At 37.2% G+C, this 23,166-nt stretch overlaps 3 protein-coding genes and 1 long non-coding RNA gene across 5 annotated transcripts; all 4 read right to left on the reverse strand.

Moving 5' to 3' along the window:
• Positions 1–749: 749 nt before the first annotated feature.
• plaat1l (phospholipase A and acyltransferase 1-like) lies at positions 750–4,195 on the reverse strand. Its single transcript, XM_027172414.2, has 4 exons — positions 4,038–4,195; positions 3,544–3,673; positions 3,206–3,459; positions 750–2,347 (listed from the first exon to the last, which is right to left on the reverse strand). Exons 1-4 carry the CDS (start codon positions 4,044–4,046, stop codon positions 2,282–2,284), a joined length of 459 nt encoding a protein of 152 aa, XP_027028215.1. The 5' UTR covers positions 4,047–4,195; the 3' UTR covers positions 750–2,281.
• A 3,541-nt stretch (positions 4,196–7,736) lies between these two features.
• On the reverse strand, positions 7,737–8,834 carry LOC113659366. The gene is made up of 3 exons (XR_003444628.2): positions 8,543–8,834; positions 8,003–8,147; positions 7,737–7,876 (listed from the first exon to the last, which is right to left on the reverse strand). It is a non-coding gene; the product is annotated as an uncharacterized LOC113659366 (long non-coding RNA).
• A 1,771-nt stretch (positions 8,835–10,605) lies between these two features.
• On the reverse strand, positions 10,606–15,423 carry LOC113659747 (zinc finger protein 513). The gene is made up of 4 exons (XM_027172737.2): positions 14,477–15,423; positions 13,778–13,900; positions 12,965–13,675; positions 10,606–12,652 (listed from the first exon to the last, which is right to left on the reverse strand). Exons 1-4 carry the CDS (start codon positions 14,514–14,516, stop codon positions 11,889–11,891), a joined length of 1,638 nt encoding a protein of 545 aa, XP_027028538.1. The 5' UTR covers positions 14,517–15,423; the 3' UTR covers positions 10,606–11,888.
• Positions 15,424–16,221: 798 nt separating this feature from the next.
• fndc4b (fibronectin type III domain containing 4b) lies at positions 16,222–23,100 on the reverse strand. Of its 2 annotated transcripts, XM_027172681.2 has the most exons (7): positions 22,563–23,092; positions 22,144–22,372; positions 18,994–19,109; positions 18,602–18,806; positions 18,121–18,210; positions 17,708–17,844; positions 16,222–17,412 (listed from the first exon to the last, which is right to left on the reverse strand). In XM_027172681.2, exons 2-7 carry the CDS (start codon positions 22,214–22,216, stop codon positions 17,377–17,379), a joined length of 657 nt encoding a protein of 218 aa, XP_027028482.1. In that variant the 5' UTR covers positions 22,217–22,372; positions 22,563–23,092; the 3' UTR covers positions 16,222–17,376. The 2 variants fall into 2 exon arrangements, with proteins under 2 accessions (XP_027028482.1, XP_027028484.1); XM_027172683.2 differs by lacking the exon at positions 18,121–18,210 and having other exon boundaries at positions 22,563–23,100.
• Positions 23,101–23,166: the final 66 nt, after the last annotated feature.

Raw genomic sequence — 23,166 nt, forward strand, 5'->3', positions numbered from 1 at the left:
CCGTGAACTAATAAAGAACATTTTGATTTAGAAACTGTTTTGGCAGATTATAATAGAGTTTACTCAAGTAATGTGTAGCAAGACTACTCAGAAGAAAATGTAAAAATCATCTTTTCCTGGTGTATATGTTTATCTCCTCAAAGCACTGTAGAGCACAGAAGCCTATGAGCTCTTCATATCCATGAGGACCTTTTCAACAGATGAGAGAAAAGTCTTTGTCTTTATAGGGTCCGTATGCCTCGCTTAAACCTTGTATGTTAGACATACTTTCTGCTGGAATAAACTGATCTAAATATTGTGACTAATATTAAGGCAAAGATGAGCTAACAGGAACAAAACAGGCCCTGTGATTGACCTTGTCAGATGAAATAGAGTTCATGACTGATCCTTGGAAAACATCACAGGACAACTTGACAATGGAGCAGGATCTGTGGCTGACAATGGGGAAGGATCAGGGCTTGACATTAGGATGGGTGAAAAAACTGGTGGGGATAAGATTGCATTTACACACATACATAAAAACAGCGCACCACATGACTATTTGGGAAGACCTAATCCAAAGGCAAGGAAAATGTAGAGCTGAAGATATCATTCTCATCATAGACTATTGATCATTCCGGTTTGTGGTGTCAGGCAGAGACAGCTATAGAGAAAAAAACGTCAATAGAAACCATTAATAAGGCATCAACAGAGGTGGAAACAGAGGCCATGGGGAGAGTTGGATCAGAGGCTGAAAAAGTTGCAAGAACTTGCAAGCAAAATACAGAATTTTAATAAAATACTTAGTAAACAAACCACAATACAAATACAAACAAAGTAAAGATTCCAATGTGGTAACAACAATCAGGAAGTAGACTGATAGCAGTGCAAAGGCAAACATGAAATGTTAATGATGTGTAATCATTAAGTAATCAGGCCATATATCACCTCAAAGCTCCTTTGACTTATGCAGCTCTAACGAGGCCACATCACAAACCAGAGAGATCAATAAATCAGTCAGTCTCAGAATGTCACAGCTTTAAATCTTTTGTGTTTCCTGCTGTTTGGATTTCAGGGTCTAAATAACACAGCTCTTGATTTCAACCTCCTCTAAAAGTCCTTGTGAAAAACACAAACTGGTTAAATGAGGGACACAACAATCAATCGATTTCTCCAGAACACCTTTTCGGTCATCTTGAAAATACTTGTGAAAGATATGTATTGTTTTATTTTAGACTTTACAATATTGTAATATTTACAATGTTGTGAAAAAATGTGTATAGTTAAAATAATGCTTTAATCTTATCTTTTTTTTTTGACTGGATGCCTAGACTACTTCGACCGTTTCTTATACGGCAGGCTTAACTTGTAATGTTAAAATGCTTCAAATTAAAGTGAATATTTTAATAATCTTTTCTTCTCCTTCTATTGGTTTTTTCACACATTGCAATGACAACAAAACAATAAAAAAATTAACATTACAATTACATTGAACAGTTATTCCATAACACACCAGCAAATTTAACACCCAAGTGTATATAATGAGCAACAATTTAATCAGGACACAATTCATGGTGCAACTCTCTTTTACTTTTTGTTCTTTTACTGCAAAGAATCTTTGTAGAATCTACAGAATCTTTCTTACTTACTACTGATAATACAAATATTTAAAATGTTAACAAATAATGTGGAAGCACTGTGGAGTACAAACTATATTCTGATGTAATATACACATAGCTTATGTAAATAATTCTGTATAGAACCTTATTCCAAGATATAAAGACATTTAAAATCTTGTCAGATTTTGGAAGATTTCAGATTAGGAAAAGGTTTCCAGTACTGAGAGTACAAATTATGTACATATTAAACACATATATGATACAAATCATATATAGAAGGAAATATTTTGGTCATGTTAATGATTAGAAAAATACTTGAGATATTTCATTAAAGGGTGTATGATAGCTTACTGTGAAGAGAGCTTAGAGGAAGTGAAACGTTACACCTCAGCATTAGGAGAAAGTAGAAATGTGTAGAAATGTAAACTAGTGGCTTGGAAAAGAAACAGTTCAAAGTAAAAAACCCAAATATTAAATCTGAAATATTGTTTTTCATTTTACAAATCTTCATTCTCTTAATGCCAAAGTCTACCCTTTTCTCCAGCATCACAAAATGGACGATTTCTCCAAACTCACAACACTGAATGAGTCGCTCATTAATTTTTTGTCTTCATGCCGAGTTTCAGTTCAACAATATTGTATGTCTCACTTCTGCCCCCAAGTGGTTATTTGTAGAACTTGAATCAAAATTTCTTCTTCTGGAAGGGTTCACGCCAGGTTCGAACTATCTTTGCGTAAACATTGTCAATCTGAAAACCACACGACACCAGAATTAGACGAGAAAGCTTACATTATTCATAATTGTATTCTAGCAACATGTCCTTATATAAAGCTGTAAACTAGACCAGAATTGAGCAAACAATTTAAAATTCTGTTAAGTAACTCATATTTAGTACTAAATTAACATCCTTATAAAACTAATAAAAACTTAGAAAATACTGGCTAATTAATAATAAACTAATGGTCGTATTGTATCCTTAATCAATTAGTTGATAACTAATAATTGCCATCTATTAATAATAGTACATTTTTATTTAGTTCCTGGCTAACTCGATTGAATAAGATCTCTCTCATAGACTGTGGAAATAAGGCACATATAAAATGATGTATCTAAGTGAGCCATCTTTTTGTGATTAGTAGATAGCGAGAAGGAACATCAACATCAACACACTCATGAAGTCTCAAAAAAAATTAAGAATCTATTTTAAAAGAGATGTGAGTTTTAGCTAGAGCCTCGTTTGAAGGCCAAAGGAGGTAAATAAGCATTTAAGGAAATTTTTTTGTTGTAATTAGTCAATTCTACATGGGATATTTAAAACTTAGTCATTATTAGTTTGTAATTTACTACCAAACCAAGTAAAAGTTATAAGATATTAGTTATTTAGGTATTAATGTAATACTGTTGTTCCTGTTTAATCCCTGTAAAGTAAGTATGAGTTATTATTTCTTACTATGGCATTGTTCTGCATCTTAAATACAAAACATTATGCTTGTTTCTTTGTTCAAAAATGTCAAAAATATGAATAAATGTAATAAAAAGATGTAATTGCATAAAACATTGCCCACAGTTAATTTACTGTATGATTATTGAAAAATGGGTTTCTCACTTGCTCTGACTTTTTGACTCCATAGCGTAATAGTGTTGCCTGGTGTTCACTGTTGTGGAACAGGATATCATAGGTGAAGGTTTTAGTCATTGCATCTTCAATCTCTGGCTTGATGTGGGAGTAGAAGTCTCGAGGTGGGTGCTTTTCATCCAAGTAATTGTTCACTTTGTATTTTTTCCCAACTACATCAATTGGGTCCAGCTTCACAGTAGCATTTAAAGCACGACCATAGACCAGGAACTTTGCCTCAGAGTCTAAAATGAAAAGTTATTTCTTTTTCGGATGCTGTATAAACCCAATGATCAACATTCTGTATGAATATGTTATGCAAAACTTACCTCTGCATGTTAAATGTGCCACATAGGGGACACTGTCTCTTTCTCCATAGTAAACTCCAAACTGGGAGAAATACTTGTTTCGGGGGAATTCAAGTATATCTCCTGGGTAGAGCTTTGGGTGTGAATTACGCTGAAAGCCAATAAACTGGTCAATTTCACACAGCAATTAGACCCATCCCAAACAACTCTTTTCCTACATTGCACATGATGTGTGTCCTTCACATTTTGTTCATTATCAGCTACATTTACTTACAAAATTAGGCATTATTTTTAGTTAAACCATCTCATGGCAAGATTGTATAATTAAATGGTAGGATAAATAAGAAGTATTTTGTTATATATGTACATACTTTTGCAAATATCAAACCTGCAGAGCCAATCATTATGTTATATTCGTTATAAAACATGTCACCATGTGGCTCATCGTGCATATTTAGAGACCCTTTTCAAGAAATGGGAACGACAGTTACATTAATATTCGAAATGTAGCTTACCAGACCCATTGAAGATGTTGATTTCTTTACAGAAACAAATGCTACTGATGAAGAGAAGCACTTTTGTTGCTTTCAGGTACTGAAGTGTAGAGGAAAGCTCTTATCAAACAAAAAGGGTGTTTCCATCTACCCACTGTCAAATAATGAACATCATGTGTGATCATGTCATGATCACTCATGTGAATCCTGTAATAAAGCACACCACAAATACTACTATATCGTTTTCTAAGAGGCATGTTCAGGAACTACGGCTTAATGACCTTAAACTGTTGTTTCTTGAATGCATCACTGAGTAAATTGTGCCTTAACTTTTGTGTTTTTGTTTGTGGTTGGTTGCTAAAATTAGGAAAGGTTGAAATATTTAGTTTAACAGTACAAAAAATGTATACTGTACAGTACAATTAATAAAACCTCAACTGTCTAGACATTTGCTTGAACAAAGTCATGAAGATAAGTCAAACCAGTGCATGTGAAACTAGTGACCCTAGTTATGTATCTCTTTCTCTTCTTCTCTTCTTCAACTTCTCATTTCATCAGGAAACATCTGTTTGTTGAACTCGGGGCAGAATGCTCTATGCAAATTGTTCACAAGGCTTCTACAAGATAAGATGAAGAAAAACCCTGGTTAATGTTCTCTCATAATACAAACAGCTTAAATTGGTGACTCAAGTAACCTAAAAATGAACATACAATTATCTAATTCAGCTAGCACTTAATGAAGATGAATGTTCATTTTGTTTAGTAGCAAGCATTATTCTTTGGAGTCAGCTGGAACATACAGTAGATTTCACAGAGCTGAGAACAATTTACAAATCAAGGATGGGTAAACAAGGTAAGATTAAGGAGACAGAAACATAGAGCACAGTGGGGTGACATGCAGTTTGTTGCCTAACATCCTGAAGATGTTACAGAAACACATGGGCTTCCTTAGCTGTAGCAGCTGTTAATCATATAACTGAGAATGTCTGCTCAGAGAAAATGGGCTGTTTCCATCCGTCGAACATCACCCCAACTTGGCTTTACAGTAGACCGTTATAGAAGAAGAATGATTTATAATCACACTATCTGGTGTCACACAGATATGGACAGGTTCCCTTTTGAGTCTAGTTCCTCTCAAGTGTTTTTCCCCTTGAGATTTTCCTTGACATTGTCATCTCTATCTAACTCATTAATTGAAAAACAAAAAGGTTATATACAGATTTCTGTAAAGCTGTTTGGTGACAATGTCAATTGTTTAACAAATAGAATAGAATTGAATTCATTTTAACATAAATTTATCAAGCTATATTCACTGAATCTCTACACTATACAGGAGGACTTTCTGTGACTTTCTATGACTATAATAATTTGGGTTAGTCTGCTTTATGGTTTCAGATTGATTAGATGAACTATTATTGGTGGCTCCAATGACTGACATTACATTAGCAATTTTGTATATTTATACGTATAAAATATGTACACAATATATATCATTCCATGCATTTTTCTCTCAACAAACGCATAAAGCACATGTATGTGAGTTTTAAAACAAATGCCTTAACAACTGTCATCAAACATTCAGGGACGTCCACAGTAGGCCTATGAAGGCATGCCAAAGATTTGGATAATGTTCTAAATATGCATAGCTGCTTCCCTGCCCTGCCAAGCTCGCAGGAACTTAAACGATGGCACATGAGACATGGGCACTATCCCATTTGAAAAGCCTGGCCTTGGAGAGAGGTGACATTGCTGGAGGAGGCGAGTTCTCAGGTCATACCCCACCTGCTGTTTGGACAATGTGTAGGCCCTTGGTTTGTGTGTGTGTGTGTGTGTGTGTGTGTGTGTGTGTGTGTGTGTGTGTGTGTGTGTGTGTGTGTGTGTGTGTGTGTGCGTGAGGCAGACCACCAGCTGCCTTTTCAACTGTGTCATGGGGAGAGGGAGCGAGCAATGGTGTCAATTTTGCAATGGAGTTTTGTTATGACCTGTCAACTATTAATCAATAACTCAAAAATTGGTGTTTCCCAGAGGTAGATGTCCTCTGCTCTATACATGACAGTCAATTGTTCATGTCTCCAGACAGAACCGCCAGTTGTTGATTCCTTTTTGACTCAAAATACCTTTATCATTTTGCCAATCTCAAAGTCACTGTGGCATGTTATAAAACTAATTAGTCTAATTTTAATTTTATTCTTCCATGACCTTTCTTGGAGCATAGAGGCCAGATTACATTAATGATTTTCTTTGTATATGTTGCTTTAGTATGCTGAAGCCTGTGAAGACCTTTATTTAATTTGTTCCTGGACTGAAAATAGACATGCATTTATGGGTCTAACTCATTAAAGATCATTTAAGGAGTAAGGATGGCTGTTATAAAAGGGCTTAACCCTCCCTCTCTTTATAAAAAATACTAAAGATAGAGATAATGCTTTCTGAGATCTGTATTGTCTGATTTTCTATTAGTCACCTATTGCTTTTTTTCTGCAACTAAAAACAACACCACCACCAATGGTTGCAATTTGTAAAAGTAGGAAAGGTGTTGGCTAAATTATTTCTAGTCCCTAATGTATGTTCACTCATACATTTTGTGTGGTGTGATCAAAATCGCTGGCTATTTGTTAACACTATTTTCTGCAGTTGCAATTCTGAAGAGACACACCATGTCTGTCATTTAATGAGTGTGTTCCTATGCATATTTACAATATGTTTATTCCTATGATGAGATTCTGTGCTAAAAGTCAGAATGATAATTATTTTATAATAGTAATGCCAGTTTACAGGCAGGTAGCAGTACTTCTCCCATTCAGTATTGTCAATGTGAAGGTATCTAAACCAAACCACATATGGAGCTGAGTTCACCCAGTCTAGTTTCTATGAGGAAAACCAGCACATGCTACATTCATTCAGAATCACCACCTGTTTCTTTAGCTGTTGATTACAGTACCTTTGACCTCTGGGATAGGAAGATACACAATAGCAGGCCTTTAAGAGACTGGTCGTGTGGCCCTTAGTGAACAGCTGTATCCACCTCAGGGCTGGCAACTGGCAAACACACACTAGGACTTTACCTCTTTTAATGCCTCCTTATGAGTCAGCATGGGCTTGTGAATCTTTTCTTTGCCAAAGGACTGGTGTAGTACTGAGTCACATGAAGCCACAATGGGCATAAATACACAATTAAGCAATTAAGTAAACATTGTTTGTGTATGGCATGCTTTCACACACACTGCTTTTTTAACTGAACTCAAACTAACACTGATTTTACTGAAAATCAATAAGTATTTCTGTTTATGCTTTTATATTTCAGTTATTTCATAATTTGGAAGCTTTCAATTTCTCTACAAATGAATGAAACGATCCCTAAAAACACACTCATTCTGGCTATTATTATACCCATATCGTCTAGCATTCTTTTGTGATTTTAGAAGCAGAACAATACAAACAGGAACAAATTTTAAGCTGTATTTGTATTGACAAAGAGACAAATGAGTACTTGAATGGAAGGAAAGTTATTACACCACCAGCAGTGCGTTTAGCAATCTAAAAATAAGCTGGCTGACCATTTAGCATGCCATTTAAACACTGACCAGGTTGAGCAGGTTATATTGTGATTGAATATCCCTTCAAGTCATGCTTTTAATGTGTTTCTTTTATATACTTGTATGCAAAACAGCTGAAACGGTGATGAATATGGTGTGTTCATAACAATTTTGAAGCATATATCTTAAATATATATTTATTTATTTTATTGATTTAAGCAAATGGATAGTGTTAAGGTAACATGCTTAAATAAGGGATGTATGTGGGAGTCAGTGCCATAATCAGATCTTCATCAGTTATTTCTAGGCCATGTGTCTGACACTCTGAGAAAGAACAGCACACACAAAATAAAACAGGGCAGACTGTCAGCTCCTGTGTAGAACTTACATAGTGTCAATCGTTGTCCTTCAGTATCAGTGTTTATATGTATAAGCTTGTCTTATAATTACCCTGCCTCTCTGGCTGAGTTTAGAACACAGGTGTTGACCTTAGTGGCCATGAAGTGTTTGCTTCCCTGTTCACATTTCCCTGCGCTCTCCTGTTTCCAGCTTCAGACATGGAAGTGATCCCTATTTGTGATACAGTCCACAGCCACTGGATGGAAAGTTGAAATGGAAAAAGGGAAACGTATATGAGTTCATCTGGTGCATTTGGTGATTCTGCGCATGCTCAGATGCAGATAATCAGTCAAACTGGAACTTAATTCTGTCCACGGGCAAGGTGCTGTTATGTTTTAACTTGTGTTCATGCTTTTATCTTTTACCACACTGGTGATTACTAAAAGTACTTTACTCAGTCTTTCTACTATTTAAAATCATGACACATATTTCAAATACTGTGAGACTACTGGTGATCTCGCAAACCAAAAGACATTACCAAAAATGATTAATTCACTGCAGGCTCTTTATGTCTAACATGCAAATCTTATGAACAGTTTTGGCCACAGAAGACAAGGTACATTGGAGTATGTGTCTCTATATATGACATACCTACAGTAAAATGAAAAACTTCACACTCAGCTGTGTTGCTGGAGCCATTTTCTGCTCTACTCCAATAAAAAACTCCTCACAGTTGTCTCCCAGTCATCCCTGCCCCCAAAACGCTCCATTTTTAAGGAGCCGTTGACATTCAGTAGAAGAGTGAGCAGTGGGTATAGGGTGTCTCGAGTGTAGTGCGAACAGCTGAGAGGTGTGATTTCACAGGCTGCCTGGCCCTGTCAGAGTGCTGAGGCCTGGGAACAGGAGGCGCAGGAGAGCCCCAGGCCTCTAAAGGACACTGACAGGTGGAAGGCCATCAGCAAGGGGGAGGGCGGCTCATAGAAAAGGCTGAGAAGCCAAGCCTGGCCTGGATACAGTCCAGCGCACGACTGCAGAGGAGGAGGATATGGACGGGAGAGCAGCACAAGGGACATAGGAAAAGGCCAAAGTGGACAAACTGCACTACAAGTGAGGGACCGGCTTTCAAGGGTTGGGCAAGTAATGTGCAGAGCCTTATGCTTGTCTTAACGCGTATCCAGAGAACCAAGAAGTCGGATTCAAAACGGCTGCTTAATGAGGGCAGCATATTTAGCTCAATAAGGGTTTCTAGCAAATATATCCTGCTGTCTATGTGTGGTGAGAATGAGGTTTGCTTCACAATGTGTATAGGTTCTGATGTGTTGAACGAACACATTTTCATTCCGTTCAGTTAACGTTATCTTGCAAGGAGATAAATATCTCCTGAAAATGTCCAATTATCCTTAAAATGTCAAAGGTGTTAACAGAAAGATCTGTTTTTCTTATGTTTTACACCATAAATTTGAGGCAGTGTGGCAGAGAAAGGAACTGATATTTACCCTTTGAGATAACATACTTCCTTATATCCCCATATACTGCATTCAGCTATGGAATGTAAGGAAGTGTGTGGTTTCAGGGGGGCTGTCATCATTATACACATCCTTACAAAGCAGAAAGGGTAGAAAAAAAGGAAGCAAAACGTTATTTTCTTCCCTGACATACTAACATTAAAAAGTAAATAGTGTGTAACCATTGTCTTCTTTTATCCATCTTTCTTTTTCATATACAATTATGGAGACTACATGCCTAATTCTGCTGGTGAGGATATGGCAAAGTCAAAGAGTACACATACATCACATGGAGATACTTTTGTGTGTTTATATGTTACCTCTATGACATGAATGCTGCGCTAATAGACTAGCATCTCATGTAGCCAGTGATGGTGCAGTATGAGTGACAGAATGCAGGTGCAGTAACATGCTCACTCTTATAAATAGAGAAACAGGTGCAAGGAAGCTAAATCGGGTGGGCTGTTTCCATAAGGAAATAATGGCACATCTATTTACACTCTTGATGTCTTGGTAGCAAATGAAAAAGAACGTAGAGAGAAAAGTGCGAAGAAAGTATATCAGCAAACCTTCTGTACTGCAGATAAAGCTCAGCATTTGGGATACAAAGTCCTTCACAATTTTCCACCATTTTCAATTTTAAACTTTCGAAACTTTCTAAGCTTAATACAACAGAAATAGATTTTAGTTTGTATATAGAAGTATTCAGTTCTTTAGTGGGGGTGTATACATAACTGACAGAAGAAAATTGAGGAAGAATGTGGTTCTCAAAAAACATTGCCTCAGTGCATTAAGTAATAAATGCAGCACATCCCAGCATCTTGCTGGACAGCACGTCTTAGTGGCTGGTAAACTGGTACCAAGTCAGGAGTCTTAGTGAGGTTTGGTCCCCTTCAACCAGCTACTGCGCCGTGATTTCAGCCAGCAACAAACTCTCTGTATTCTCGTCTCCACAAACTACAGAAGACAGTGTGTACATGTGCACTGATCACACCCGTTTCGGTTCTCTAAAGAGGAGGAACGATTTCTAATAGTAAAAATAACGCTTCATAATAGATTTTTACAAGCTCTATACTGATCTCTAGAGGCAAGTGGCCTCAAATGCTTAAAGAAAAGCTACGTAATCACAGAGTATACCTGTATCACTTCTGTATTTTTAGTGTAAGGAAATATCAAAGACATGTAAAAAAAAAAATAAAAATAAAAAAATAAATCTAAACTCTTGTTTTATTTTTAAGCCAAAAGGTCATTTGACAAATCCCCACATCAATAAAGCAATGAAACCACAAAATATACATTAATATACATAAATAATCATTTTTGACAATATATAGCAAACATCACGTCAATAATTATGCATAAAATATGTTGACTTAGTCCCTGATTTCATTGAAAGACTAATGGTCTTAGCCATATAATAACATTTATAAACGTTGTGCTTTTTCTGTACAAAATATATTTTACTATTTAAAAAAATATATTGTACAAAAAGAATAGAGCAACAACCATTAAGATACCTACAATCAGAGCAATGTTCTGTGTGTGACTGTATCAATAAAAGGATAATAGCAAATGTGGTCTCTTTCCTTTTTTTCCCTCATAAAGTCTTCCCTAAACAAATCATAATAAAAGTGAAAGAAAATTACAACTGTATCCCTTTACATGGGTTTAAAATTTCATGAAATATGACATTTCACAGTAGGAATCACACAACACAATTAGAAAAAACTATGAAAGTCACTCTCTCTCCCACACACACACACACACACACACACACACACACACACACACACACACACACACACACACACACACACACACACACACACACACACACACACACACATCAGTGCAGCATTGGTGCAGGGGCAGCTGACAATCATTTTACAGTAAACTCCAGAAAACTCACCTACACTCATCCTACATAATTTAGCAGCAACCAGAGGTTTTCAGTGTAATCAAATCCAAAACACAGAATTTAAAAGAAAAATAGCATTAACCTTGTAAAGGATAACTCATTGGCTTTATTGCAACATTCTTTCACTCTGTAAAACACAGAAAATTTATAATAGAAGTATTATAAAAACTTTAGCCTTTCAGTCAGCTTAATCAGACCAACTTTACAATAACTTATGTATAACCACATTTGTCCAGTTCTCTGTATAAATTTAAAAGTCTGATCCTTTTCAAACCAGACATGAATAGTTTGTACTACAGATAAAATAAAACTTATTTTAAAGTCAACTTCCATGCATGCTTGCAGTGATACTTCTGCATCTCTGTTGAATTTGTTCAGCATGCTGATAAACTGCTTTAATAACGGCTAATGTCATTATAATTATCTGCATTTAAAGAGGAACAAACTGTGAATTAGGGTTTACACATAAAATGTGACACATGCCATATGCACCTTGCACCTTTGCAATATTAAAACAGTAAGGCAACAATCTGCTAGGTTTTATGAGCATGAGAAGAAAGCCCCATAAAACGCGCTACATCTCGCCTTCCTCCTCTTCGTCTTCCTTCTCTGGCAATGGCATCTTCATCCACCCGTCAGGGGAGTGGCCATGCTTTTTTTGGTGCCGTTTATAGTTGTCCCAGTGGCCTGTAGTGTAAGCACACTCTGGGCACTTAAACGGTTTCTCGCCAGTGTGGCGTAACATGTGGCGCTTTAGGTTCATGCTCTGGTTACAGCTGTAGCTGCACACGGAACACTGGAAGGGCTTGGCACCAGAGTGGATGCGCTCGTGTCGCTTAAGGTTAGCCAGGTTTCCACAAGCATAATCACACAGGTGGCACTTGTAAGGCTTCTCACCTGTGTGCACACGGTGGTGGCGTTTCAAGTTGTCAAAGTGGGCTGAGGCGTAGTTACACTGCGGACATTTGTAAGGCTTTTCCCCACTGTGAGTCTTCATGTGCCGCACCAGGTGGTTGGGGTACTGTGTGATGAAGGGGCATGAAGTGCATGAGAAAAGTTTGTCTCCTTTCTCTGGGCTAGATGGAGAGCTCTTATCTAGCATGTCCAGAGTGCACTTGCTGCAGATGTGCATGGCTTCTCCATCCTCATCTTCCAGGGCCAAGCCACAGACACGACATGTGAAGGGGAAAAGCAGCTCAGCCATGGGCTCTGATTCCTGGCCTAGAGCCTCAGCCTCCAACAGACTCGGGGGGTGGCGATCAGCATGCAGACCCCCAATACTTTGCAGGAAGTCTGAATCAGCACTAATGTGCAGACTCAGATCAGACCCAACACTCTCTGCAAGAGAGACACAAAAAAACAGGGTTTTTTTTTGGTGACACACAGACAGAATAAACCTCTTCCTCTATGTGGGGAAGTTCAGTTTAAGGAACTTGGATTGTTCTTACTTCCCTTTACACTTTAAATGCATACTGTTTAAATGCATGCTGAGCAATATGTGGTTCCTCTTGGGCTAACAAACTGAAAGAAACTTTCAAACAAGTAACATGCATTTACTCTTGAGGAGAAAATGCAGAACCAACTACAATAGTTTAATTGTAAATCTTTTTTTTTTATCTATACACTTACATAGTCTGAACATACATATACCTTCCACCACGGCTGTGGATGCATCGGTCTTATGTACCATCATATGTCGTTTCAGGGTGTGGCTGCTACTTGCACGGTATTCACACTGGCTACACTTGTTGGGCTTCTCCTGAGTGTGCATGCGCCGATGCCTCTTTAGGTTGCCCAGGGAGTTACAGGCGAATGTACAGTAGTCACATTTGTATGGCTTCTCCCCAGTGTGTGTGCGCACATGTCTCTGCAAGTTAACCAGCTGAGCTGAAGCGTACGTGCAGTGCTGGCACTGGTATGGCTTCTCGCCATTGTGTGTTTTCATGTGCCGCTTCAAGTGGTTGGAGTAGCGTGAGGTAAAGCTGCACAGTTTGCATGAGTAAATTTTGTAGGGGTTAGGGCCAGACTTCCCTGTGTGTCCTTTCTGCTGGGAGCCCTGAGCAGACACAGCTTCCTTTCCCTGTGTATGTTTCTTTTCTGCTCCCTTAGCTTCACCACCACACTGAAGGCAGTAGAGCCCTGCTACGTCTAATGCCCCACTAAGGGGATCACCAAGAAGCTGGCCACACTGCCGGCATGAGAGGTACGGGGCAAAGGCTGAGTCTCCGCCCATATCCTCCCGTTCACTCTCAGTGTCTCTGGGGTCCTCAAAGTCACTTTCCATGCTGAGGCGGTTGTAACTGGAGCAGTCCTCATCACTGAAGGCGTATGCTGGAATTCCCATGTCAGCAGTTACTGAATCTGTAAAGAAAACCCCCGGAACATGAGTTTCATGAGCCTTTTAAAAAATAATTGATCAGACTAAAATATTTTAAAATGATGTGACACTTAAAAATTACTAACCAGAGTCTCTCTCGAATCCTATGATCTTGTAATCATTCTCCCCAAAATCCTGTTCAAGGAGGAAATCACTCTCCAGTACCAAACCCTCTGGATTCCCAATGCCAACAGCATCTTCAGGACCCACTGAGAGAACAATAACAGATTACCGAGAAGGTTACATTAATGAAAATGTTTACTCTAAAATGTTTACTCACAAAAGTGGTATCAGCCTATTCAGTTTAATTGCTTTCATTAAAACAAAAGGCAGAAACTAAAACACTGGCTATAACGGAAAGGATTTTTAACAGCATACTGAGAAGTCTGAGCTGACAGAGGAAAAGGGAGTATGAAACTGAGGAAGGAACCATAGAAAGGACACAGATAAAGACAGGGAGGAGTACAGATGTCTGCTCATGAGATTTTGAAAGGAAATGAAGCTAGGAAAGAATGACAACGGAAGAAGAAATCCAGCAGTAAACATTACAAGCTAGAACTGCGGCTGAAAAAAAAAAAGGGACAATATGATGAACTTTATATGACTTCTCTTTTTAGATACATAAAACAGCAGACTCTGCATTTGTGAATAAAAGCATGACAAAGTATAATTCAAAAAGACATGCTGTGTGTCTGTGTGTGTTTGCTATAACACTTTAGCCAGAACTTTATCCTGCTGATAATCGCATCAATCTAGCAACACAACACACAAAACGTAATACTTACATTTAACAGGTTGTGGATTTGATTGTTTTCTTCTGGGCATTTTCTAGCAGTCTCTGAGGATTTTTCTGGTCGTCTCTCAATCAGCTCATCACTCTTCCTACATTGTCATCTTCCTCTTCCAGATCCACACAAAGCCAAGACAAGCCGTGTGATCAGCTCGCTCATCTTTCCTTCGCAACTTCACCGAGTGACTTTTAGAGACTCGTCTTCATCATCAACAGATCACAGTTAAACGCACCATACTGGGTTTGAAGCGGATTAACAGAAAACGACCTACAGGATCTTTGCCTGTAATTTTTAAAAGGCCACCTAACAAAACCAAACGCAGTTTTTAACTTGGGTTTTCTCATGAGCTGACAGTCTATGTGTCACTGACGATAAACAAGGACACACGTCTGCACATCTAGTTTAGCCTTTCTATTGAACAGAGGACTAGTGTCAGCTACCATAACACCACCAACAAATAAATAAATAAATAAATAAAAGAAACAGCTGAATGGACCACGTTAAGACACTTACGTTTGTAGGGAGAAAACTTTTGACCAGCCGTTCAAAATGTGTCCAACAACCACAACAAGGCACCAGAATAACAAAAATGTATTTCTCAACATCACTCCATGAGACACTGAAGTGCTAATTTAGTAAACTAGCTAGCATACTAGAAAGAGCTAACTAAATAGCCTGTAGCTTAACTTGTTAGCAACCGCAGTAGCATTAGCTCAGTCGTTGAATAACGTTAGAAACGCCGAGTTGATAAACTGTAGTATTTAAAATGTCCAAGAAAAGTACAAGACAGTCGGTGTTAGTGATCCAGACTAATGTCTTGCAATCCGGTGTGGAAAATGTGACCGTTAGCTTATTGCTTTATAAGCAGTTAGCTTAGCTATCCACAGCACTATTTAGAAATAGTTCATGTTAACAACAATGCATTGCAATCGTTTCTACTACAGGAAGTGATTCGATGTTTGCGCATGCGTCAACATAGTTACGGCTACTCAGGCGCCCCCTAGCGGACGTGTATATAATAATTATCATCAATATCAATATCATAACCTGTTATACGGACTACAATGAAAAAAAAAAAAATCCCACTATAGTTGTAACACTTTATTAAATTTTTTTGATTTAAATGAAACTGTGGATAATTTTAACATTTCAATTTTTGAGAGTCAGAGTGTATAAATGTAATTTTGATGTATATTTTAATATATTTGGTATAGTTTTCTGTACGATTTGCTCTTCCCAAGAACAAGATGATGCCCAAATCTCAATATTTCTTAATTTTATAATCTCACTTGTGTACTGCTGTAATCTAAATAATGCTCTGTGCTCATCTACAGACTCTCCGACTGAACATCTTTTCTGCACATATATAGTATAAAATTGAATAGAATAGGGAATAGAAGCCTTTATTATCGGCACATATACATTACAGCACAGTTAAATTTCTTTCTTCACGTACCCCAATTGAGGTGGTTGGAGTCAGAGTGCAGGGGCAGCTATGATACAGCACCCCTGGAGCAGGGAGGGTTGAGGGCCTTGCACAGCAGTGGCAGCTTGGCTGGCCCTTGAACCCCAATCCTCTGATCAACAACTCAGAGCCTTAACCAGTTGAGCCACCACTGCCCCGATGCCTGATTTATAGAGTACAAATTATACTGTACTCTACTATATGAAATATAAAACGAGTGTAGTGTGATTTTATAAGTGGTTGTATATGCAAATGAATGACCAGTACAAAACAATAGGATGTCTGTATTTTATTCAGAGTATAGCCAAACAAGCAAGCAGAGTTCTGAGTTAGTAGGTTTATTTGCATGTAATCCAAATGTCACACATTTGCAGTTCTAACAGCTTCTATGTAGATATAAAAGAAAAGTGTGGTAAATTACAACAAAATTTATGGCAACAGCTGATAAACTTCTGTTTTATAAAGCAGTATTTTATAGGGAAAATGAATGGAACCTGACTTCTCACATGTGATTCTACTATATTCCTCTATCTATATAATTCTCAAAATGCCACATATCATATTATTTTATAACTGACAAATCATATACAGTCAAATCAATATCTCTAATGTGCTGTCTACATGTATCTTTAACTCATTATATTAACCATGATATTATATGAAACTTTCCAGTTCATTATAAATGTTGCGATATAATGTAGGTCTAACACACCAACACTCAAAGAAACAGAAATAATTTTTTTCACTACAGCTAAATATTTAGATGTGGGCTTTCTAGATTTTTTTCTAGTCCAGGACTTTTTCAAGAACATCACGGTTATCAACAAGAATGAGATCAAGTGTCTGTAAAGCTGGTGATTGCAGTAGCAGCTGACTTATAATGTGTGCCATACTTCAAGTAGTAGTCGACACTATATAAGAAAAATTCCTTTTAAGTAATGAAATGAAATAAAATTTTATCATATTTTATGTCATATTTAGGATGCTATGGGAATTCATAAGCTCATTTTTGTGGTATTAATGTTAATAAACTATTGTCTGTAGTTTTCATACTTTCAGATGCATAGAGGTTAGGTAGCAGAAGTAAAGACATTTTATATTTGTTCATTATGAACAGATTTCAGTATCTGATATTAACATAGGACATAACACTGATTATGTTATGCCGAAGTCACAGATTTAGATAAACTTGGTTAATAATAATGCAATTAGTCCCTTCTTTGATTAAACAATCTCTATCTTATCTTTAATTTGTATCAATCATCTATTGCTATGCCCCTACATTTACATTGTCTACCAGTTATTTCACACTGTAATGTAGTACAGAAATACAACGTAATACACAAAGCTGGATTTTATTACTATTGAACGATGAGTTAGAGGATCCCTCTAGGTGCCGATCAACCAGTTTTCTGCATTGATGTGCTGGTCAGACCTTAATGATACTAACTGCTGATGGCGTTCTCTGAAAATGTGAAAAACAAAAAGACAAGCTGATTTGTACAGAAAACACACAAATTACAGGAAAAGAAATTCAAAATACTATGCTACCAATATATTTAACAATGTAAGACAACAACAATCATTTTGCTTTTATATCTGATTTATTTTTATGATGTCAATTCCTTTATTTGTTCAAATGATGCATATGATATAACTGTGATTGACAATCTAAAAGTAACTGTTTTTGAATCCATGAGTCAGTCCATACCCTGCAGTGATTAAATTATAGCCATCTGTGTCAACAGTATTGGGCTCACCTTGTTCCCTAGAAGCCCTCCATTATGGTAATCAGGAGTGCTGTGCGCAGAGAGGGGTTTGGTCTTCTCCTTACTGTGGTTGTTTGAGTCATTGTCTTTGATGATCTCGTATTGCCTACAGAAGAGTGCAATCACCGCTGCACCAGGACAAATGAATACAATTAGAAAGTGGATAAGATCTCTTTGTCCTCAAGCACTGGAATCTGGCCAAAAGAGCTAAATTCAACACAAAGCATGCGCTCTAAATGTGCTCTTAATCCCAGCATGCCAAAAAAAAAAAAAAAAAAAAATACACTGCATTACTAAAATGAAAGTAAACAAATGATTTATATAATCATATATAATATACAATAAGTTATGGATAGTGTACACTGTACTGTGTCTTTTTAATTTTGTTCTTTTTGAACAGTCACCTGCCCACATTAGGAGCACAGTCGTAACGATTAACATCTCGCCGGTCTGAAGGTGCCTGGAAATGTCAAGACCTTCTACTGAGGGGTCACCTTGACACACACCGACACACACGCACACACACACACACACACACACACACACACACACACACACACACACACACACACACACACACACACACACACAGAACTTAACTTAGAGTTAGTCATCTGTCAACTGTCAAGACATCCAAAGCTAATCAGTGTTTTTATTTTATAAAATGTTATTCATTTAAAAATCCATTAGATTTAAGTCAAAATTACCTATTTGCAATCTCTGTAATATACTTTGACATTTCATATTTTTTGATAGATTAAGCCAAACTTTTTTATGTTAAAAAAATCTAATCTTTTTAAGGACATGTACATTTAGATATACAATTTTACTCTTTGTGTTAGAGTTTGTGTGGTGGAATGATTAAACCAAAATGTCTCAGAGTACCTTGAGCTACCATGTTAGACTGGAAATGGTCTGATTTTTCAAGGGTTCGAAAATGAACCCTCTTGCTGGTTTGGCTCTCCCCATGCAGTCCGATAGACTGCACCTGAATAATATAGTCTGTGTTCTCATCTAGGTCCCATAGCACACAAGCACGACTGGTGGTGTTAATTTCCCTGATGAACCGCTGCATGAGACCATCCTGTCTCTATAAGAAAAAGCATACAGGATCATGCACAAAAACACAAAGCTTATTTGTACAAAGACTAAATAGAATGTTTATTGGAGAGGAGTGGCATAGTGCATAGTTAATGAAGCTATAAATTGTACTGTTTTCTCAACTGATATGATGGATTCCTTTAGGGCTATACATCATTTTAATAACTTTGTAGCACCTGCTGGGAGATGGCATAGCCAATTACAGCCTCCCCTTCCGGGACATTCCAGGATACAGTGGCTGAGTTTGCTCTCAGGTGAGTGACAGAGACATTGACAGGAGCAGCAGGCCGGTCTGTGGACAGTCAAAAATGCAAATCATTTAGCAAGATTTGTATTCCACTGCATATCATTCTCATCAAAATGCAAAAGATAAAAATTCTATCATGCACTGTTGTTAAAGTAAAATTCATACAATAATGTGGATGCAATTGTAATAAATACACACAATAATCTGTAGCTTATCTGTAGCGCTAAACTATAAAGTTTAAATACATACTAAACATATGATATGATCAGCCATAATATTACATATTTGGGTAACAACAAATAAAATTCTGAAGCTTAACTTATATAATATAAAATAGTATACAAAATGCACATAAAACTACCTGCATTTCAAATAAAACCACACTACACTAGACTTGTCTTGTAGGCTGCATTGTGAACATAAGCATGATTAAATACTGATGCAATGTTTGTGATAAAGAAAGCAAGCCAATTTTCCCAGGACACTTAAGTCCAGTCCTTAAGTGCTAGCATTATTAAGTAGAACAAACTATGTTCAAGTGGAAAGTGTAACTGTGTAATTACATCATTGAGACAATCTGGTAGAGCATGATTTACAGTATACTACATATAAGTCGGTCTGAATAAATTTTGTGCTGCAGTTGGCTGTATCCAGGTTATCACTCACACTGTGGTGGAGTGGGTGGCAGTGGGCACCCTGACAGCTCGAGAATAGAAGCTCTTCTTGAGCCTTGAGATTATGGAACATCTTACAATTTTTATAAAGGTATGGCCCACGACAGACATTCAAAATCTAATTAAAAACATATTTACATATTTAGGCATTTAAGGGTATGTAGTATCTTTGTTATTGAAGTTGAATAATTTATTTAATTTATGAACGCAATCTATCTGTTCAAAATATTAGGCTCATTATTTTAATGTGTACAGTGATAGATTAGATATTTATTGGAGGTATGCAGCATTTTATTTTTGAACCTTCATCACACAGAACATAATACAAATAATAAAACATAATATTAAACTTACAGAAAATAAATTGTCTTTAGATTCATGTTGACATCATTCATAGGTTTACGTGTATGTCAGTCATTCATTGACTTGAATGAAAAATATATTATAAAAGTGTGGGACTGTGGGACTCTGGGTTTGCTAAGGTTGGGGTGGAATAACGTGAGTGACAGAGCTCCACCTCAACCCCAGTGAACATCTCTGGGATGAATTGAAATGCTGACTCCTTACCCAACATCAGTGTCTGATCTCAGATTCGATCTTGTGGATACATAAGCAAATCCCCACAAACACACTTCAAGGAGCAAAGGAGGACTACATCAGGAATGTGTGGACAATAGTTGTCTGGAAATCAGGTCTGGTGTTTCTGTGCTTGTTCTCCCACCTCCCAAAAACATGTCAGTTGGTGGATTGACTACTCTAAATTGCCCTTAGACTTAAGGTCGTTAGAATCAGTGTATGAATCAGTCTATGGATATGTGTGTGTGAGCTATAGACTGCTGTCAGTTCCAGTGTGTATTAATGTCCAGTGCTCCTCTGATAGTCACTGTGAACCTGACCAGGACAAAGCATTTACTGAAGATAAATGAATGAATATGTATGAGTTGCTGTAGTTTGTTGCAATTCTCTTCTGAGCTATTATACTAATGTATTCTGACTCATTCTTGTCTATAGTTGGAAGGATCAGAGGCAAGTCAACAAAACCTGCTAAAATCCATCATCAATATTATCAGTGAACTTGGATCATCAATATAAACTACATAACATTTAAATTACTACCAACTAAAGGAATCATGTGGCTGCATGTGGGCTGAGGTTGCGTATATACAGTGCTGTGTTTGTATATAAAGTTTTTTTTGTTATTCAGTAAAAAATGTGAAAGGTGAAGGGGTGAAATTGAACAGAACAATTAGTTACATCTGATTAACTGCAGATTTATAGTGGCATTATGGTTTTACACAGCAAAAAATAGAAGCATGAATAATTTTATGTTATGCTCTAAAATAATTTAATTGCTGGAAGTCAGTACTGGAATGGTTCATTGAATTCCATGAATTCTGAAAAGAAATTAGGATAAGAGCTCTAAGGCTAATTGATTATGAGTTACTGCTTAAATATTATTCCTAGTTCAAGACTGAAACAGAGACCAGAATATCAATCTCATTTTTCATACAGCAACAATGTACTTGGTGACATAATGTATGTACCTTTGATACAGCTGAATCATACAGGAGCAAGTAAAATATCGAAGGCAGCTATTTTTCAATTAACTTTATTATTCTAGTGGTTTGGTGCATTTAATATGAAACTTTAAATAAAGGGCTCAATGAAATACTATTCGTTTGAATTAAGAAATGAATAGATGCTTGTAAATGAGTGAGCTGACACATTTTTGAACCATACAGACTGACAAGGAGCTGCATGCTATGGGAAAAAAACTGTACAATAGTTATAATTCTATATGTTACACCTTGTAAAAAAACAACCAGGTTGACAAAACCCTTGATAAAAAGGTTAACATAAAATAATACAATGTGTTAAGAAGTGTGGATTCTGTGATACTGTAAGATTGAAATATTTGCATCACAGGTTAGCATGCTCCCAGCACACAATAAAGCTGAAATTTTGTGAATGGTTAGAGGGATTACTCCAGCCTTCTGCTATATCAGTACTGATCACTTAAGGTTATTACTAAATGATATAGTGTTTATCCACAGGCTTAATATTTAACACATCAAAATCATACATCATGCCCTCCTTTTGCCACTTACTGTAGTTCGCATTGACTTGATCTACAACAGGCCCTCCTAAGTTCCACCAGATCTTTATTAAATCTAAGAGGGCAAACACAATTTCTTTAACGTGTGCTTGTGCTGGCTTTTCAATTAAATCCGCTGACCCAATAAACACATGAACCGCAAGCACTGCATTTGGAGCAAGAACCGTTGCTTATAAATCTGTCATGGAGGACCAGCTCGTATCGTAAGACTGACATGGTGGTGATGGTGATGGTGATGATGGTGTTGATGATGAAGAGATCTCACTGGTGATATGCTCTGTTCACTTACTTGCATCGCTAAGGCAGATGTAGCAGCAGAACAGGAGCAGGAGAGAACTGAGAGCAGGGATAAGAACACTCATATCTTCCTTGAAGTTGGCCAAAATTTTAAAATCCCATCAACTTGTCTGCACTCACAGTCACATTAGTGATCCGCAAACTTCACAGTCAGATTTAACGCGCACTTAAGTCGCCACCATTTTCGTCCCCAGCATCGCCTTCAGCATGCAATCTGTAGGCTGTAAAAGCGATTTTTTTTACACTCCAATATCTAATAGCAGTGTAATATATTAATTACGCCGTAACCGTTAAAGTGAACAGATTATAGCACTGTTTTCACGATAAGCGATGCGCTAAAACGCGTAATTACGCGGACACATGTACCATTTGCGGTATACCTCAGTAAATAGCAAATATGTAAAATCTCACCAGTTCATTGAACTCATACCGCAGATGTCTGGTAAAAGAAACATACACGTATATCCAGAAATGTACAAATGCGTCCAGTGCATAGATCGCTCATGTTTGCGTCCTCACTTTGTCGCTACGCTTTAAGAATGCCAATAAATCTGCGATGCTGCGACACAAGCGCATGACCTACAGGTGGTGGGCTGTCTATGCGCTCGCGCCTTCTGAATAGTGATAACCTCAGAGAATCACTGATTCGACTCTTTCAGACCAATTCGTTTTATTAAACGAATTGAACATGAAGCGGTGCTTTGTATCTGGAAATGGGATGCATCTTATAATTTCATTCCTACAATAATCCATAAATCAAAGTTTAAAGAACATAATAAACAAAATCCATTTTCATGATAACACACTGCCAGCCAACATAAGCAATATAGCTTTATCTTGGACAGATGTACATGTCCTCCTGGATGAAATATTTCGTGTCGTTCAGTAGTAACAAGATGCCAGCCCAAAGCTAGAAAATCTGCCAAGGTCCATAAGTGGATTGGTTGGTTGACCAATTGATGCCAGAGACAAATTTACCATCTCTCTCTCTCTCTCTCTCTCTCTCTCTCTCTCT

This window comes from Tachysurus fulvidraco, chromosome 12, assembly GCF_022655615.1.
Source record: "Tachysurus fulvidraco isolate hzauxx_2018 chromosome 12, HZAU_PFXX_2.0, whole genome shotgun sequence".
Classification (NCBI taxonomy): Eukaryota; Metazoa; Chordata; class Actinopteri; order Siluriformes; family Bagridae; genus Tachysurus; species Tachysurus fulvidraco.

Excerpts from the sequence above, each read along its gene's own strand:
- plaat1l (XM_027172414.2), bottom strand. Across the intron at positions 3,460-3,543 it reads GGCACATTTAACATGCAGAG|ACTCTGAGGCAAAGTTCCTG; the intron begins GTAAGTTTTGCA and ends TTTTCATTTTAG. Across the intron at positions 2,348-3,205 it reads GAGTCAAAAAGTCAGAGCAA|ATTGACAATGTTTACGCAAA; the intron begins GTGAGAAACCCA and ends TGTGGTTTTCAG.
- LOC113659747 (XM_027172737.2), bottom strand. The coding sequence starts at position 14,516 with ATGCCCAGAAGAAAACAATCAAATCCACAACCTGTTAAAT. Across the intron at positions 13,901-14,476 it reads AAATCCACAACCTGTTAAAT|TGGGTCCTGAAGATGCTGTT; the intron begins GTAAGTATTACG and ends TTGTTCTCTCAG. Across the intron at positions 13,676-13,777 it reads AGGATTCGAGAGAGACTCTG|ATTCAGTAACTGCTGACATG; the intron begins GTTAGTAATTTT and ends TTTTCTTTACAG.
- fndc4b (XM_027172681.2), bottom strand. The coding sequence starts at position 22,216 with ATGAGTGTTCTTATCCCTGCTCTCAGTTCTCTCCTGCTCCTGTTCTGC. Across the intron at positions 18,211-18,601 it reads GTCTAACATGGTAGCTCAAG|GTGACCCCTCAGTAGAAGGT; the intron begins GTACTCTGAGAC and ends GTGTGTGTCAAG. Across the intron at positions 17,413-17,707 it reads GAGGGCTTCTAGGGAACAAG|AGAACGCCATCAGCAGTTAG; the intron begins GTGAGCCCAATA and ends TCACATTTTCAG.